This window comes from Narcine bancroftii, chromosome 8 (assembly GCF_036971445.1).
Source record: "Narcine bancroftii isolate sNarBan1 chromosome 8, sNarBan1.hap1, whole genome shotgun sequence".
NCBI classification, from domain to species: Eukaryota; Metazoa; Chordata; class Chondrichthyes; order Torpediniformes; family Narcinidae; genus Narcine; species Narcine bancroftii.
This window is the reverse complement of record NC_091476.1, coordinates 11,022,173-11,041,957: the sequence shown is the minus strand read 5'-3', so window position 1 is coordinate 11,041,957 and position 19,785 is coordinate 11,022,173. Positions and strand designations below refer to the sequence as shown.

The 19,785-nt window shown below is 43.7% G+C and overlaps 1 protein-coding gene across 1 annotated transcript in view; it reads left to right on the top strand.

Moving 5' to 3' along the window:
* The window catches only part of LOC138740362 (cysteine-rich hydrophobic domain-containing protein 2-like), a 38,796-nt gene extending 21,321 nt beyond the window's left edge, over positions 1 to 17,475 (top strand). Inside the window, exons 3-6 of the mRNA XM_069892903.1 lie at positions 3,059 to 3,214; positions 11,459 to 11,515; positions 13,495 to 13,554; positions 17,320 to 17,475. Coding sequence (XP_069749004.1) covers positions 3,059 to 3,214; positions 11,459 to 11,515; positions 13,495 to 13,554; positions 17,320 to 17,370 — 324 coding nt within the window. The 3' untranslated portion in view covers positions 17,371 to 17,475. The remainder of the gene's footprint in view (positions 1 to 3,058; positions 3,215 to 11,458; positions 11,516 to 13,494; positions 13,555 to 17,319) is intronic.
* Positions 17,476 to 19,785: the final 2,310 nt, after the last annotated feature.

Here is a 19,785-nt window from a genome sequence, read left to right as displayed (position 1 = left end):
AAGAAAAGGACCTTCCTCCTCCAAATTTGCAACAAAGAGCCTCTGAAGAGGTGGTTGAGCACTGCAGAGAAGTGCAAGCAATAAACAAGTGAGTTGCATTGTGCCTGAATCTGACCGTTGATAGATTACAGGGCTTTATTATGATTGAAGAGGTATGTATGGTTAGCCTGCTGGGCCTTTGCCAGCCTTTTCACTATTTGTGAAGTGTTTTTTGCATCCTGTCGTAAAATGTTACAACCGTGTTTTATTAGCAGGTCCAATATAAAGCTTGGAGGAAATAAGGCTCATTTTGCAGTGTGGGAAGTGCATCTTCCTGACCAGTAGCTGAGTGGTCATTTGCATTTTTCTTGTGGCCAGAATACACGACTTAGTTTGCAATAAATGTGTTGCTCAATAATTCGAAGGTTTTTGACATTTGATTGTTTACAAATGTTTCACTTTTGAGCTGTTAATGTCTTGTTCAAGTGGCATTTTAAAAAAACCAGCATTTCAACCTGCATTTCAAAGCCAGAATTGAAAATAAGTGATGAATGATTTAAGAAAATTGTAAGAACTCCGACTGCTCAGCATTTTTGTATCGATTTCACTGAATGCTTCCAATAAATTGGACAAATGTTGCAACATGAACTGGGCCTATATGAAGCCCCTGGCCTTATCCTAAGAACCTGCATGGAGTGGGTAGAGTATAGAGAGAATCTTAAACTTTTAATGCACATGTTTAACTTCTTTCTCCTAAAGTTTGAAGTTCCTACCTGCTTTAAAATCACCACTACCATCCCCATGCCAAAGAAAAACAAAATAATCTACATTAATGACAACCAGCCAGTAGCTCTGACACCATCATCATGAGGTACTTTGAGTGACTGGATACAGCTCATATTAACTCCTACCTCTTGGGCATCCTTGATCTGTTGCAATTTAACTACTGTCGCAATTTAACTACTGTCGCAATAGGTCCATGGCAGATGCCATCTCCTTGGCCATGCAATACCCAGACAACTAGGTCAAACTCTTATTTATCAACTGTAAAACAATAGTCTGCAGACACTGTGGTTGAAGTAAAAACCTCCTGCCTTTGGGATCCTGTTCCTACAACCCTACCCCACCTCACCCCCCCCAAACCATCATTTTGTTTGGATGCCTGTGACATTTTTCCATACCTTGATGAAAGAGCTCAAGCCTGAAATGTAGGTTCTGTATCTTTACCTCTGCTATTATAAAGTACACTGTTTGACCAGCTGAGTTTCTCCAGTATTATGTTGTTATTTATAAACTTTACCTTTGCTTTCAAAAGTGACAAACAAATTCATCCGCAATCAGTGAAATTACCAACTCCCTCATTTCAACCCCTGAACATTTTGAAGAATGGAAGGAAACCAACGCAGACGTGGAGAGAATGTAACTCATTCCTTAGAGTGCTAGATTCAAATGCAGGTCACTGGCACTATAATAGCATTGTTACTGACTGTTATGCTAACTGCCGCCCCAATCCTCAACAGTGGTGTCTTGTAAGACTGTGTACTCAGCTCCTTGCTACATGCCTTAACACCCTCATGACTGTGACCAAATGCTGCTCTAACTCCACCTAAGAATTTACAGATAACACCATTGTTGTCAGCCGATATCAAACTGTAACAAGACATTATACAAAGAGGTGGAGAGTAAGGTCTACAACCTCTCCCTCATTGTCAACAAAAAGAAAAGCTGTTCATCAGCTTCAGGAATCTGGATGAAACATACACCCTGGTCTATAATAATTGTGCTGAGCAGAAATAGTAGAAAGCTTTGTTTTTGGGTGTAAATGTTGCCAGCAATCTGTCCTGGTCTAACCATGTTGATGTCACAGCCAAGAAGGTACACAGATGTGTTTGCTTCCTTAAAGCCTAAAGAAATTCCAGCCTTTGCCCTACGTCTTACTAATTTTTATAGAGGCACTATGGAAACTAGACTCCTTGGATGCATAACAACTATGGTATGAAAACTGCTCTACCCAAGACTGCAAAAAATTTACAGTAAATTGGAAATGCAGCTCAACCCATTAGACAGACAAACCTCCCTTCCATTGACTCTTGCTAACTTGGGAAAACAGCAAAACCACCAATCTCAATCATGCTCTCATCTCTTTCCTCTCACACCTCTTCTATTGAGCAGAAGATGCATGAATTTGAAAATGTACACTACAAGATTCAAGGACAGTTTCTTCTCTTATCAGACTATTGAATGGACCTTCATTAGTAAAATGATGGGTCCTTTGTACTATTGTAACAATCTACTCCATGCTTTTTTTTATTTTGCACTTTATTGGATGTGAAAATAGGTTGACTTGCCTGGATAACATACAAAATAGCTTCACTGACTATCAGTACATGAGACAATAAACAATTCAGCAAATTACTTTTATATTAGGGATGTTACAGTATTTTTTTATAGATAATTACAAACAATCACACTGGTATATAACAAGCCCATTCAAATGTTGACAGGATTTCAGGGTCTGAGTTCCAGGAAAAGGTTGTGCAGACTGGGGCTTTTTTCTCTGGAGCTTAGAAGATTGAGAGGGGACTTGATCGAGGTGTTTAAGATTTTAAAAGGGACAGACAGAGTCAATGTGGATAGGCTTTTTCAATTAAGAAAGGGGGAGATTCAAACTAGAGGACATGGTTTAAGATTGAAGGGGGAAAATTATAAGGGGAACATGAGGGGAAATTTCTTTACGCAGAGGGTGGTGGGGATGTGGAATGAGCTTCCAGCAGACGTGGTCGAGGCGGGATCATTGGTTACATTTAAGGAAAGACTGGATCGTTACATGGATAGGAGGGGACTAGAGGGGTATGGACCCGGTGCTGGTCAGTGGGACTAGGAGGGTGGGGATTTGCTACGGCATGGACTAGTAGGGCCGAACTGGCCTGTTCTGTGCTGTAAGTGGTTATATGGTTATAAAACTAAGTGGAGTTCAGTGTCATCCATCAGCGATGCTTTTTTTAATTGTTTGCCTAATGAAATGAATTCTGGTAATTTTGCTACAAATCTCCATTACAATTTATCCTTTCTGTTTTAGGTTGCTCCAGAAGAGTATAAAACCAGCATTGGTCGGGTAAATGGATGCCTAAAGAAAAATCTTCCCATCAATGTGAAGTGGCTTCTTTGTGGTTGTTTATGTTGCTGCTGTACCTTGGGCTGCAGTCTCTGGCCTGTCATCTGTCTTAACAAAAGAGTAAGTACATTCTAATTCTCTATAAATTTGGTCTGTTATCAAATTTGTTAATGCTAACAAGTTGATCACTAACAGAGCTATTTAAAGAGGACTTTTTTTTAATCCCCTTCACAAGAACAAACAAGTATTTGCGTGTTTGTGTGTATGTGTGCGGGCGCACTGGTCATCTTGCCTGAGAAGTAATGTCCACATGTAATCATTTGTAAGTATTGATCATGAAGCATTACATCTGGGTCTACTTCTACATTAATTTTCGGTGCTAGATAAAGAGTACACACTCAGTACACACATGCATTCTGTCCAGTTTTCTGCTATATTTGCAAAATACATTTTGCTACTGTATTTGTGTCATACAAATTTATCTAGAATGTTGATTTTTTTTTGTATCTGGGAGCAAAAAAATGAGATATTAGAGATTGAGAACCAAGATGATTAATTTTAGCATGCTCTATCACGATGATGGGTTTTTCATTGATAAAGGAGCTGCATTCAGCCAGTCAAGCAGGTGGTATAACATGTTTCATTGAGGATGGAGAAACGTTTGGGAATGTCAGAACACTAGTCACTTGCCACAGGATATCCAGACATGGATCTCCTATTTTACAGCATTTTTGTTCTTCCAGTTGAATTTAATGGACAATGATGACCCAACTCCACTCAAGATTTGTGTTGAGAGATGGTAATGCCATTGAATATCATGGATATTGGCTATTCTCTCTTAGTGAAACAAGTTTGCCATTTCACCAACCCTCTTTTCATTCCTCACTTTCCAGAAAACCCTAATTCTCCGGAATGAATCTACAGTTCAACATTTTTGTTACCTTGATTTCTGGCTGAATTACTGAACAATATTACACATTCAAACACAGCATATTTGCATACCAGGGCCATTTACCAAATCTCTGATTTGTTTACTAATGCATACTTGGAAAAAAACTGGGCCTGTTTTGGTTTGACCTTAGGAGCTGAGAGGGGATCTTATTGAGGTCTGCAAAAAAAAATCACGAGGGGCATAAATAAAGTGAATAGTGACTAAGATGAGAAGGCATAAATGTAATGTGAGGGGGTGGGATGTAGAAAGGATGTGAGGGGACAGTTCTTCACTCAGAGGGTGGAATGAGCTGGGTGATGTGTTAACTTCCTGTAAGAAATACTTGGATAGTTACATAATGGGAAGGGATTAGAGGGGTAAGGAGCTAATGCAGGCAAATGGGACCAAAGCAGGAGGGTGTGTAATTTGATATGGACAACCTGAGCCTGTTTCTGTGCTGAATAACTGAAGATCAGCTTTGAACTAATTAAAATTGCTTGGATAAAGTTTTCTGTCATACAACCCTTTGATATTTGTCGTGCGCGTCGAAAGAACCAAAGATTTGTTGATCCAAACCAAGGCTTTTATTAACTAAAAGACTGGAACATATCACAAGTAGGTTGACCAGTCCAGAATGACCTGGTCTGGTTAGGAGCAACCCTTTAAGACCTGCCAGTAGGTGTGGCTACACTTTCAGCCATTCACAGTCATCCTACACTACCATCTGTACATATACACATTGGTGATAGAATCTGTACTATCACAATATTCAAAAGATGTGATTAGACCCTGATCAACTTGACTCACGTTTCAAATATTGAAGACAAAATTCAGCACTACCCAACCCAACGCGCCCAACCCAACGCGCCCAACCCAACGCGCCCAACCCAACGCGCCCAACCCAACGCGCCCAACCCAACGCGCCCAACCCAACGCGCCCAACCCAACGCGCCCAACCCAACGCGCCCAACCCAACGCGCCCAACCCAACGCGCCCAACCCAACGCGCCCAACCCAACGCGCCCAACCCAACGCGCCCAACCCAACGCGCCCAACCCAACGCGCCCAACCCAACGCGCCCAACCCAACGCGCCCAACCCAACGCGCCCAACCCAACGCGCCCAACCCAACGCGCCCAACCCAACGCGCCCAACCCAACGCGCCCAACCCAACGCGCCCAACCCAACGCGCCCAACCCAACGCGCCCAACCCAACGCGCCCAACCCAACGCGCCCAACCCAACGCGCCCAACCCAACGCGCCCAACCCAACGCGCCCAACCCAACGCGCCCAACCCAACGCGCCCAACCCAACGCGCCCAACCCAACGCGCCCAACCCAACGCGCCCAACCCAACGCGCCCAACCCAACGCGCCCAACCCAACGCGCCCAACCCAACGCGCCCAACCCAACGCGCCCAACCCAACGCGCCCAACCCAACGCGCCCAACCCAACGCGCCCAACCCAACGCGCCCAACCCAACGCGCCCAACCCAACGCGCCCAACCCAACGCGCCCAACCCAACGCGCCCAACCCAACGCGCCCAACCCAACGCGCCCAACCCAACGCGCCCAACCCAACGCGCCCAACCCAACGCGCCCAACCCAACGCGCCCAACCCAACGCGCCCAACCCAACGCGCCCAACCCAACGCGCCCAACCCAACGCGCCCAACCCAACGCGCCCAACCCAACGCGCCCAACCCAACGCGCCCAACCCAACGCGCCCAACCCAACGCGCCCAACCCAACGCGCCCAACCCAACGCGCCCAACCCAACGCGCCCAACCCAACGCGCCCAACCCAACGCGCCCAACCCAACGCGCCCAACCCAACGCGCCCAACCCAACGCGCCCAACCCAACGCGCCCAACCCAACGCGCCCAACCCAACGCGCCCAACCCAACGCGCCCAACCCAACGCGCCCAACCCAACGCGCCCAACCCAACGCGCCCAACCCAACGCGCCCAACCCAACGCGCCCAACCCAACGCGCCCAACCCAACGCGCCCAACCCAACGCGCCCAACCCAACGCGCCCAACCCAACGCGCCCAACCCAACGCGCCCAACCCAACGCGCCCAACCCAACGCGCCCAACCCAACGCGCCCAACCCAACGCGCCCAACCCAACGCGCCCAACCCAACGCGCCCAACCCAACGCGCCCAACCCAACGCGCCCAACCCAACGCGCCCAACCCAACGCGCCCAACCCAACGCGCCCAACCCAACGCGCCCAACCCAACGCGCCCAACCCAACGCGCCCAACCCAACGCGCCCAACCCAACGCGCCCAACCCAACGCGCCCAACCCAACGCGCCCAACCCAACGCGCCCAACCCAACGCGCCCAACCCAACGCGCCCAACCCAACGCGCCCAACCCAACGCGCCCAACCCAACGCGCCCAACCCAACGCGCCCAACCCAACGCGCCCAACCCAACGCGCCCAACCCAACGCGCCCAACCCAACGCGCCCAACCCAACGCGCCCAACCCAACGCGCCCAACCCAACGCGCCCAACCCAACGCGCCCAACCCAACGCGCCCAACCCAACGCGCCCAACCCAACGCGCCCAACCCAACGCGCCCAACCCAACGCGCCCAACCCAACGCGCCCAACCCAACGCGCCCAACCCAACGCGCCCAACCCAACGCGCCCAACCCAACGCGCCCAACCCAACGCGCCCAACCCAACGCGCCCAACCCAACGCGCCCAACCCAACGCGCCCAACCCAACGCGCCCAACCCAACGCGCCCAACCCAACGCGCCCAACCCAACGCGCCCAACCCAACGCGCCCAACCCAACGCGCCCAACCCAACGCGCCCAACCCAACGCGCCCAACCCAACGCGCCCAACCCAACGCGCCCAACCCAACGCGCCCAACCCAACGCGCCCAACCCAACGCGCCCAACCCAACGCGCCCAACCCAACGCGCCCAACCCAACGCGCCCAACCCAACGCGCCCAACCCAACGCGCCCAACCCAACGCGCCCAACCCAACGCGCCCAACCCAACGCGCCCAACCCAACGCGCCCAACCCAACGCGCCCAACCCAACGCGCCCAACCCAACGCGCCCAACCCAACGCGCCCAACCCAACGCGCCCAACCCAACGCGCCCAACCCAACGCGCCCAACCCAACGCGCCCAACCCAACGCGCCCAACCCAACGCGCCCAACCCAACGCGCCCAACCCAACGCGCCCAACCCAACGCGCCCAACCCAACGCGCCCAACCCAACGCGCCCAACCCAACGCGCCCAACCCAACGCGCCCAACCCAACGCGCCCAACCCAACGCGCCCAACCCAACGCGCCCAACCCAACGCGCCCAACCCAACGCGCCCAACCCAACGCGCCCAACCCAACGCGCCCAACCCAACGCGCCCAACCCAACGCGCCCAACCCAACGCGCCCAACCCAACGCGCCCAACCCAACGCGCCCAACCCAACGCGCCCAACCCAACGCGCCCAACCCAACGCGCCCAACCCAACGCGCCCAACCCAACGCGCCCAACCCAACGCGCCCAACCCAACGCGCCCAACCCAACGCGCCCAACCCAACGCGCCCAACCCAACGCGCCCAACCCAACGCGCCCAACCCAACGCGCCCAACCCAACGCGCCCAACCCAACGCGCCCAACCCAACGCGCCCAACCCAACGCGCCCAACCCAACGCGCCCAACCCAACGCGCCCAACCCAACGCGCCCAACCCAACGCGCCCAACCCAACGCGCCCAACCCAACGCGCCCAACCCAACGCGCCCAACCCAACGCGCCCAACCCAACGCGCCCAACCCAACGCGCCCAACCCAACGCGCCCAACCCAACGCGCCCAACCCAACGCGCCCAACCCAACGCGCCCAACCCAACGCGCCCAACCCAACGCGCCCAACCCAACGCGCCCAACCCAACGCGCCCAACCCAACGCGCCCAACCCAACGCGCCCAACCCAACGCGCCCAACCCAACGCGCCCAACCCAACGCGCCCAACCCAACGCGCCCAACCCAACGCGCCCAACCCAACGCGCCCAACCCAACGCGCCCAACCCAACGCGCCCAACCCAACGCGCCCAACCCAACGCGCCCAACCCAACGCGCCCAACCCAACGCGCCCAACCCAACGCGCCCAACCCAACGCGCCCAACCCAACGCGCCCAACCCAACGCGCCCAACCCAACGCGCCCAACCCAACGCGCCCAACCCAACGCGCCCAACCCAACGCGCCCAACCCAACGCGCCCAACCCCCAGTCTACCAACCCAACTTGTTGGTGCCTGTAGAAAAAAAAGATTATAAGAGTATCGTGATCTCAAATCCAGCCTCCAGCTTGTGATCTATTAGGCAGGCATAATTGCTGACCCCCACCCACCCTCCATATTTTTCAGACACTAGTTTGATAAAGCAAGCATTCTATTTGAAGCTCCAACATGATGTGATTTCCAGGAGGAACGTAGATATGTTAAAAGTAACTCCTGAGGGACTGTTGAAGGAGTAGATATTGACCACAAATGGCATGCAGATAGAACAATGTTGCTCTAATGAACCTCATTTATATGTCTGTTGTTAGGTGAGTGTATTGTTTCAACATCACTGCCAAAGTTAATGAAGGAAGCTGCTGCAAAACATTAAATGTACTATTTTTATAACGTCCTTTCTAAAGAGAGAATGAGGAAGTAATATTTGAGTATTTCACTAAAGTCTGTTCTTAAAATGTGTTTGCAACTGATCTATGCATGTTTTCTGCCTGAAAGATGAACACAGTTCTGTAGATTGATGCAGCTGTCTAGAAATTAATGCTGGTGTACTTGTTCAATCCACACTTAGGCAAACCTTTGAACAAAGTGGATTTACATTTGATATTTGTGACATTTAACATATTGCAATGATCAGACATAGCCAGAAAGTTTTTCATTGATGTAAATTATTTTCAAGGTGTCCCAACTTTGTAGTTACTGTAATGTAGGAAATCTGGCAGCCAGTTTTCTCACAACAAACTTCAGTAATGATCTTTAATTTGTTTGAGAAATCAATATCATCTTGAGTTCTTTGACTGTTCTCTGATCTTATTAAGTCATCTCTGAAATCCTCTTGCAATTGTCAATAACAATAAATAAGTTGTGGATTAAATCCCTTACTCAAAATACTTCCTTCAGTGAAATGTTCATATGAATTTTGTGTTCATGTTTCTGGAGTGGAACTTGAATTCATAATCTTCTGGCTTGTTGAATTTCTGGAATGATATAAATTGAACTAAGCAGCATCTAGCTCCTTAGTTGTGTGGTGGTGAAATTTTTAAAAAAATTGGATAATCAAATTACACAGCCAGAATGTTTAATATTTAGGTAGATCATACGCACAAATGACAATTTAAGTACGAGATAGTGAAGCTGTCAATTACAAGAGCCACATTTTGCATCCTCCATTTCTCTCAACAATCACATTCTGCTGCATAAGAAAGGACTAGTCTCTTCTAGCACTTACTGATCACATTGTAAAATGCAAAATCTAATGTTTAATGCCAATTTTTAAAAAATAAAGTGGAATGGTTTTGAGATGTTTTGACTAGCAGAGCAGATATAATGGGATTTCAATAACATATTCCGAAATCAGATGGCCTTGTTTCTGAGAGCATAAAACAGAATTAAGGGCTTTATTTTCCCATGAATTCTGCATTTTTCCAAATAGTTGAAGTATTCCTCTACATGTACCTTGATCATTTGATTTCCAGGAATGCTTTCTATTTTGTCCTCAAAATGATCCCTACAAACACAGTCGGTTATAAAACAGGAATCACTTCTAGGCCTATTTATGAATAAAATGAACCACAAAGTGTTTGCTTGTGCATTTTCTCATTACTTCTCCTTGGATAAATTAAAAGTTGAGGGTAAAACAAAAATCAGAATCAAAGCATTCAAATCTCAAATCAAATAATTTTTTTAAAGTTCTAGAGCTCGAGGTAGCTGGGAAAGAGTTAAAGAAAATGAAGCTGGTAGTATAACTCGTATTATCTGAAATTTAAGCGACTGGCAAAAAAAATCAAGGAAAAAAAATAAATATTAAATTAAATAAGAATAAATAAAAATTTTAAATTAAATGTTCTCTGAAGTAACGCAAACCTTTGAAAATGGGAGCAAATATTCAGCTAGTGGAGTGCCTTGGTCGTTCATTGCTCATAGCTCTTTGAAGAAAGTTTGAATAAAGTTGGGTTTGAGTAAAATTATATTTGCCCATGATGAAAAGTTGTTTAATGCTGCTCACTGTTGGGGTGATTCCCTTAAAGTGTCTCCTTATCCCTGTTTAGTAAGAGTCTTTATTGGCATATTATTAAGTATATTAGTAAGACTTTATCTGAAAACTTGGGGAAGGGGGTTAATTATGACAGCAGTACTTAACACTGTTACAACACCAGTGACTGGGATTCGAATTTAAATTTTGTAAGTTGCAGGAATTACCTGATTAAAGTGAACTTTACATAATTAAGGACTAAAATAGTTTTTTTTAAATTTCAAATTAAGGCATTGAGTCTCAAGCAACTGGCAAACTTGGTATCTACCAATCCCCGTGGGTGCATCCAGCATTCAACGTCACCACAAGTTAACTTGCAAAGCAGGTAGTCCAACTACCCAGTGCACTCCCTGCATTTCTACCCTCCTCCCCTGCATCATCTGTTCTTAAACACCTATTGTATGTTTGGAATTTTATGAATGTTGACTAATGCGCTAATTCATGTTTGTGTCATGCTCAGTTTTGTCTGAATATGGTTGTTAGACAATTTGAAGACCTAGATATTTGCAGACTCCACCCTGTTATAGATGTTTGTTCTTTCCACCACTCCCTCTCTGCAACTTAAAACATGATTTTCCAGCTTCATTCTTATGAAAAGTTAACTGTCTTTTTCTCGCTCTCCAGATGCTGTTTGACCAGAATATTTCCAGCATTTTTTGTTTCTATTTCAGAGCTTTGTGATGCTCTACACTTTTAGTATATTCTGTAATAACTTGTAACCCTTGAAGTTATTTTTGCCACAAATGCTCTTCTTTTTATTTTGAAGTAATGTTGTCAGCAGTTGTCATCTGCAGCTTTATGCCACTGTACCAGATACAAGAAATGGATGTAAGGAAGAAATTGTATTTGCATTCTATTACAACCCTCGTATTTTTTCCTTTCCCCTCACCAAAAAAAAAGCATAAAATGTTTGCAACTCATTCGTATAATTTCTAGCTAAGAGTGATTTCTGGAGCCAACGCCACTCAATTAAAAAAAAAAAATGTGTGTTTCTCTGCTCGCGCTGCCCAATTCTGTAATGGGCAAGTTTTGTAATTCTATAGCAATGTCACTTTTTGCATAACTAATCTTCTCTTTTACTACAGGACAACCATTTTATATAAATGGTTTGTGTTTAAGCATTTAGACAATAGAGAATCTTCTATTTAATATTTTCCAGACTAGAAAATCAATACAAAAGCTGTTAGAATGGGAGAACAACAGATTGTATCACAAGGTGAGGAATTAATGATTATATACATATCATAATTCTGTCCTAAACTTGATAAAATATTTGCATAGGTCTAGTGATAAAGATGATCAACATAGGTTTATGACAAAAGAAATTCCACATGGTGGCGCTATATTTTGCTTGCTCACTTCAGCACCTTGAATCGAGGGGAAGTATTTAATTTAAAGATCTTCTTTGTATTTTCTCTACATTCAAGCTATTATATTTGAATTTGGTCAACTATCTAATCTGATTCTAAATCATTGTCTTGTTGATGTTTATTTAAAGGAAAGCTAAATTAAAATTTTAACTTTTGGATTTTTTACCAAGTTGGAAAATCTTGGTGAACTAATCCTGAAACTGAATCTATCCAATGTGGTCTAACTTTCAGGATTTATCACTGTATTGTCCCGAGCTCAATTCTCAAGTTGCTTCTAAAATTATTAAAACTAACATTCCACAGCAATCTTGTTCAGTTCACCTTCGTTGCTTCTCCATGACGGTGCATATTATCTAAAGGCTCCTTTCACTTGCAGCTAATCATCCAAAACAACATTTTGTGAGTGGGGAGAGGCTTCCTTGATGATTTCTTCTGCATGCCTAGAATCAGCTTCCATATGTATACTGATTACAAACAGATCTACTCTATTATCACTGGTTGATCATGCCATAATCACTTTCATGGTGTTGGACTATCTTAATTTAAAATGTTCTCTGTATATTTAATTTCAATCCCTGATCTTGTTTTGAATTCAAGGAGAACCATGTTTATTTTGTCAACCTTGCTAAATTTTTCATCAATCCTGAAACTCTGGGCTGCTATGAATTCCCCTTGTTATTTCTCATCTGTTTCATGTCTTCTTTGGCTTGGCTTCGCGGACGAAGATTTATGGAGGGGGTAAAAAGTCCACGTCAGCTGCAGGCTCGTTTGTGGCTGACAAGTCCGATGCGGGACAGGCAGACACGATTGCAGCGGTTGCAGGGGAAAATTGGTGGGTTGGGGTTGGGTGTTGGGTTTTTCCTCCTTTGCCTTTTGTCAGTGAGGTAGGCTCTGCAGTCTTCTTCAAAGGAGGTTGCTGCCCGCCAAACTGTGAGGCGCCAAGATGCACGGTTTGAGGCGATATCAGCCCACTGGCGGTGGTCAATGTGGCAGGCACCAAGAGATTTCTTTAGGCAGTCCTTGTACCTTTTCTTTGGTGCACCTCTGTCACGGTGGCCAGTGGAGAGCTCGCCATATAACACGATCTTGGGAAGGCGATGGTCCTCCATTCTGGAGACGTGACCCATCCAGCGCAGCTGGATCTTCAGCAGCGTGGACTCGATGCTGTCGACCTCTGCCATCTCGAGTACTTCGACGTTAGGGATGTAAGCGCTCCAATGGATGTTGAGGATGGAGCGGAGACAACGCTGGTGGAAGCGTTCTAGGAGCCGTAGGTGGTGCCGGTAGAGGACCCATGATTCGGAGCCGAACAGGAGTGTGGGTATGACAACGGCTCTGTATACGCTTATCTTTGTGAGGTTTTTCAGTTGGTTGTTTTTCCAGACATACATGTTTCATGTATGGCAGAGCTATCAGACTTTGACTAAATCGTTCTCTTGAATTTTGTTCCTAATTCCAATGATCTCTTGCATTCTCAATAATCTTTTGTCCATCTTTTCATTATTGCCTTTTGGTCTCCCAACATATGATTTAGTAAATGTCTGTCATTAATTCTGTATAGACTATTTTTCAGGATATCTTGAACTTGTTGCATCTTCATTGATGAAGAACAACTTGTATTTGTTAAATTTACAGAGAAGGAGAAAGAATGATTCTCGCCCATTTCAGTGATACCAATACAAAGATCCTCCAATATTCTGAATAGATGGTTTAATAATTTACTGGAATTTTTGTTGATTTATGTAGTGTGATTACTTCTGAAGTTTAGCTCAGCTAATTTTTTCTTGTTTATCAAGTAAATCTGTTTTTCTTGTTTTGGAATTAGCTTGGGTTGCACTGGAAGTTAAGTAAAAGGAAATGCGAGTCCAGTAACATGATGGAATATGTAAGTACAACTGCTTTCTTCTCATGGTTTTTTTGTGTTTTATCCTGACAGTCTCTTCAAAGGAGATGTGTTGATAATGATTTTAAGGGCAGTTCTGAATCTTTGCCTTTGCTACATAAAGGACACTGTTTGACATGCTGAGTTTCTCCAGTATTTTGTGTTTTTCCTAAGGGCTTTGGCATTAGGCACTTTTACACAGCCACTGAACAGCAGAAAATTTCAGGAAAATTTCTGCTGCGATGGCAGGGTAAAAATGTCTGGATGGAATTTTTATGCAAATTCCATCCCGTAATTTTTCCACTCATAAACCTACACGTTTTTACGGAGCGGCTGCAGTGTAAATTGACCACAGCCACGCAGTAAGAAACTGGCCTAATGAACACGACGTTCCCCCTCCGACAAATTCAACAAGACAGGAAGGCTGTGTGAAAGTGTCCCTGTTTTAAATGACCACATTGGGACACACCGGAGGTAAGTATGCTAATTTTTTTATTTGGAATAATTCCAAAGTTTCTGTGGGGGGTTGGGGGGGAGGGAGGTGGGGGAAGGCCAATTGTCTTGTATGAGCTAGCATTCTCCAGCTTCAAGATTCTGGAGGATGTCACATTCATGTTTCATCTTGTTCAAACCTTAATGAAGAACTTTTAACAGGATTTACTCAATAGCATAGAAAATTTATTTTGTGAAATGATAAAGCAACTTTTAATCTTTTGTTCCCATCCCTTGTCAGAAGTTTCCTCCTGATAACTTCATCACAATAGACAGTCTTTGACCAAACTGATTTTACTCAGTGATCTATTTGATGCAACCAAGACTTTGGGCCCTAGTAATAATTTGGTCGAAGCACTGAAAAAGTAGTGCATCAGTATTAGCTGCATCTCTGATCTCTTCCAATAATACTACAACATAGTCATCAACTTGACCTCTGTGGGGAAGTGGGTAGATCCTGGGCATAGAAAGATAGGCAGTGCCCTATCTTATTATTGTCCTATTGGCCTCCTCTCAAATCACCAGAAAATAATTGATAGCTGTATCAAAATGCATCTACTCACCAAAACTTGTGTTTTTTTCTCCAATAACACTAGAGCTCATTAGAGCTTTGCTCAGACGTGAACAAAATTAAACGTTAATTACTGATGTTAGGTCAGATGTGATTCCTTTGATAACTATTTTCCAGGTGTGACTTTAATGAAAATGTAATGGTTTAAAGAAAAGAATATTTTTGTTGTTGCCCAGTTGTACCAGGACATAATCAGGGAAGTTTCTCATGGCAGGAAAGTTCCTTAGCTGGTTACCTTCAAATTATCTTTTTCTCCAACATGACTTCTAAAGATGTTTACTATTTGCAAAGTATACCATTCCATATGTACAATAACTCCATGGAAATAAAGCAGCAAGGACAGGGCAGCATTCAAGTTGAGTTGGAGTGTTGATTGACACTTTTTGTTCTGGGAGTACCAGGCATTGACCATAATTCGGAAGCAATTCTCCTTGACAATCAGTAGCCCCTTTTACACTTGCATCCCACTAAATTGGCTCTTCAGTGTCCCAGGATAGGAATGGTGTTTTTTGCTGTTCACACTTGACCACTCTTAACTGGGATACTGAACATGTTCACACTTAAAAGGAGCCAACCCCAGGGTTAGGACTGTTCTTCCTTCTATCAGTGACATCAAGACTCATCAAGCAATGGTGGACCTGCCCTAAATCCTGATCAATGTATTCAAACAAAATTAATCATACCTAATTATAACATAATTAAGCTTGTTGTGCCAACCTATATAAACCTTTATAAGAGACCATGGGAAAATGCTAACTATAAATAGCAATAGTGGACAATTTTTAAAGAGCGTGGGAATGTTCACTGAGCTCTCCGTGAACATTTCAATAAAATTTCCTTTTCAATAATAAATAAAAGACAGTTTAAAAATGTAAATAAACATTCTTCATAATAATCTTCTTTGGCTGCCTTATTCTTTTCAAACTCCTCACAAGTAGTCTTACTAGGACCGGTCGTGGTTGCTAATCGCTAGTTCTTCTGAGTCCGAAGGTCCAGTGAGCCTTTTGAATATGTAATTTTTCTCTGAATTTGTCTTCTCTCAGAACTCGCAGGATCCATGTTTCAAAGAAGTTCACCGGATCTCTTCCCTTGATCCCTTTTCTCGGTCCAATAATTCCAACATTCTCCATGTGGTCAATCTTGTCCAGCAGACCTTGTTTGTCTGATTCCTATTTCTTTGCATAGCTTTTCTTTGCATAGCTTTTAGCCTATCCTATCATTTGTCTTCAACGATTTATTTAATTTGTCATCCTTTCAAACTTGTCTCTCATGTCTTTCGACACCTACAGATTGGTTACTCCAGTTCTTGTCCTGACTCCCCAGCTCTGCCAGGATCTGCTGGTCCTGAGGCCATTCTTGCACTGTTCCCTTTCAGGCTCTTGCTCCATGTTCCTGGTTAAGTAGAAACTTCCTTGGCTTTTGTTTTCTGCTGCCTTGGTCTCTTGGTACTTACTTTATCCACTTTTGGTGGGGGAAAAAAAATTCTTAATTTTGAGATTTTAATCGTCTTAACTCTTCACGAAGAGCTCAACCAAAACATATCTAAGTCCTTTGCATGGCCACACCCCTTCTTTGACTGGAAGCTTCAGGTCACCTAAGTGGATACAACAGTAATTCATGAGCTATGTTTATTTGGTGAGGGGTTTTCCCAACTCGAAGCACAGCACCACCCTCTCTACCAACCCCTATCGACAAGGTAAAAGTAGTGACCAGAATAAAATACAGAACGTTTGGTTGCAGTTATGAAACTGGAGGTTTGATACTCTGCAGAATAAGGCACACCATCCAACATACTGACAATTCATTCCTTCTAACATGGTTGAAATGAATAAAATGTGCAAATGCACTGAGGCAAGAGGTTGTACATGGCGGCAACAACACCTACAAACATAATTAACCCCTTATAACTCAAAAGGGCTGGAGAAACTCAGCAAGTCATGCAGCATCCATGGAAAATTTCAGGCACGACCATTGTTCAGGCCTGAAATCACACCTGAAGAATGGTTTGGGCCCAAAATGCCGACTACTTTTCATGGATGCTGCATGACCTGCTGAGCTTCGCCATCATTTTGTATGCAACACTAGGCCGCAGCATCTGCATCCCCACCTTGCACGCTAGCCTAACATGGATTTGCTTCGTCAAAATCCTGAAACTTCCAACATCATTGTAGATCAACTTTCACAACAAGAAATGCGCAGGTCATTCAGTAAAATCTTCTCAATGTCTCTGGGATTGGAACTTATTAGCTGTTACAGCTGTCTAACCAATTATAGACCTTGAATTAAAGTGAGGAAAGGAGACACAAGTGAGTAAGGTCATTGCCACCACACATCTGATTCTTAACAGATAGTTCAAGAATAACTTTTGTCGAAATCTGAATCCTGAAGCTCACCTGCTTAGTTTAGAACATGTGAAACATAACAATGTTTGTAGATAATGCGTATAAAATGTGTGGGTATATAAAAATTCATATTTTACTTTAAGCTTCTTCCCCTCTACCATCTGAATGGACAGCGAACCACAGACATTAACTCACTTTTTCTTCTTTTACACAAATTTATTTTTTATATGTAATTTATATCAATATTTGCACACTAATGTTCTCTGAACATTTTAGATCTTTGTTTTGCTGTCTTCAAAATGTTTAAATGTTCAACACTAATTGCTGTTTCAGGTCAAACTATTTTTCTCTTAATCTTTATAGGTAATACTAATAGAATTCTTACCAAAATTTCCTATATTTCGACCGGACTAAGGGGGTAAAAAAGGCCAACCATCAAGAAAAAGCATATCATTCCTACCCTGAGTGCCTTGTAGATACTTGAACAGATGACTGCCAATACACCTGTTGTAAAAGTAATCTACTGTCGTGAGTGTAGATACCTGTCTAATGTATTTTTCCTTCACAAGCATATTTTGCACATATTATTTTTTCTTTGAAGTGTTGCTCTCCCTCACTTGATTAAGCCTGAGGTGTATCACTTTGAAAGAAATTCCGTCTTGTACATAATGCTTAAGTTCATATTGTACAGTGTGGTATGTTAATGTTTACAAAATGTTGCTCTTTTACTACACCCCAGGAATAGTAAAATATAGAAGGACTTTTTTTTAATTAAATGTGACAATGTTTGCGTAGATTTCAATCTGTATTCATAATAAGATAAGCAATGCAATTGGAAGAGAAAGTGCCTTGGTGTTGATGGAGGAAAAATATCTCCCAATGAAGTTGGGAAAAAAAAATCTAATATATTCTGCATTTGAAAATGACCAAGTGGAGTTGAGGAAATGTGTGCTAAATTGACATGAAGCATCAGCCACTACTTGTGCTTGACATCTGAAATTCAGATCAGACAGAGCTACAATTTTGAAGGGAAGTACAGATAGTCACATCCAAAAACTAATTTCTCCCTCAATATTTCTGACAGTAATTGATTTTCTCCAGCATTTCGGTCATTAAATGTAAATTTTAATGTGCTAGTCATTTAAACTAATGTTGAATATTATCTAATTTTGAGATGAAGGAACAATCGGTTGAAAGATTTAAGCATATAGCAAAAGAAGTTTGTTTTCCTATGGTTCCAGTAATCAGATTATCCACATGATGAGGCCTCTATCACACCCACCTAACCCTTGCAGACAAAGACCTGCTTTATTAGTCCTTGCTTCATTTTGTTAGTCCTTCCTTAAATTTACAAATTCTTGGCTTCATTGGTTTGACTCCTGTCAAGTAGTACTCAAGTAATGGAAGTTATTATTGTAGGAAAAAAAAAATCATTATTTGCTTCAGCAAAAAAAATGTACAAGTTTCTCTTACTCCAAAGCATGCTCAAGTGGAATTGGAATATTTGTCTCCAAAGAAACTGGAGACTAGGTTAGTGAAGTTTTGTGTTGTTGAACTTTTTATTCTGAATGTTAATTTCAATTGCAAATTTTGCATGTAAATGCATCACTAGACCTAATTTAGAGAGAAGAGTTGTTCCTCCGAACTTTAAAAATGATCGTTTAATCTCTTGTTTTTTCCATATTGTTTGAGATGCTAGATAACTAGCATCTTGAACTCAATCTGTACTCCTATTGCATTCCGTTCAACTGTTTTATGATCATAGAAGATAGCCATTTTTGTGCTGGGGATTAGGAAATAAAATCAGTATAGTTACCATAATTATCCTGCCACAGTACCCAGTTACACCCTGTTTAATGTGTTTGGTTCCACACTGCCTCGTACCTTATTCTAAGAATTTCATTATTTAAATAAAGATGGTTCCATGTTAGTGCACTCAACCTTGCACTTCCCCCTTCTATCTTACTCAAGATCCACAAACAAGCCTTTCCTGGTAGGCCTACTATTTCTTCCTGCTTTTAATCCTCTGAACTTATTCATCATACCTTGTTCAGTCCCTTCCCATATACATTCAGGACACCTTGCAAGCCAACCACCATTACGACAGCTTACGATTCCCTGGCCTCCAATTGCCTCATCTTCATTATGGATGGTCATCATATCAAGCCCTCTATTCCTGCAACATGAGTCCAACTAGTTCTCATCTTCCTGGTAGAACTTGTTCTTGCCCTGAACAACCTCTCTTTTTATTCCTCACTTCCTACAAGCCAAAGGTGTAGCCAGAGACGATTGTATAGGTCCAAGCTATGCCCATCTTTTCATTGGCTTTATGGAAAGACCTTGTTCCAAATATTTGGTATCATTCCCCAACTTTCTCCGTTATATCAATAGCAGTGTTGGTACTGCTTTCTGAACATGTGGAACTTGTCAATTTTATCTCTTTCTTTGCTATTATTCCACCCTCAAATTCACGGACTATTTTTGACATTTCTTACCCTGTTTTGGATCTCTCTCTGAATCTATCTCAGAAGCAAACTATCCTGACATTTACAAGAAGCTCACTCACTCCTTAATAACCTAGGCTACATCTCTTCCTATTCTGTCTTTTGTGAGGATGCCATCCCTTTCTCCCAGTTTCTGTTTCAGCTCCATCTACTCAAGATGTGACCTTCCTTTTCAGGTCATTTGAAATGTCCTCTTCTTTCAGGAAACCTGGCTTTTCTTTTACCAGAGTTGATGGAGTACTCTTGCATTTCTTACATTTCTTAGACTTTTGCTCTCAATCTCTTCCCCAAGCAAAAGGCAGAATTTGTTTCCCTGTCCTCTCCT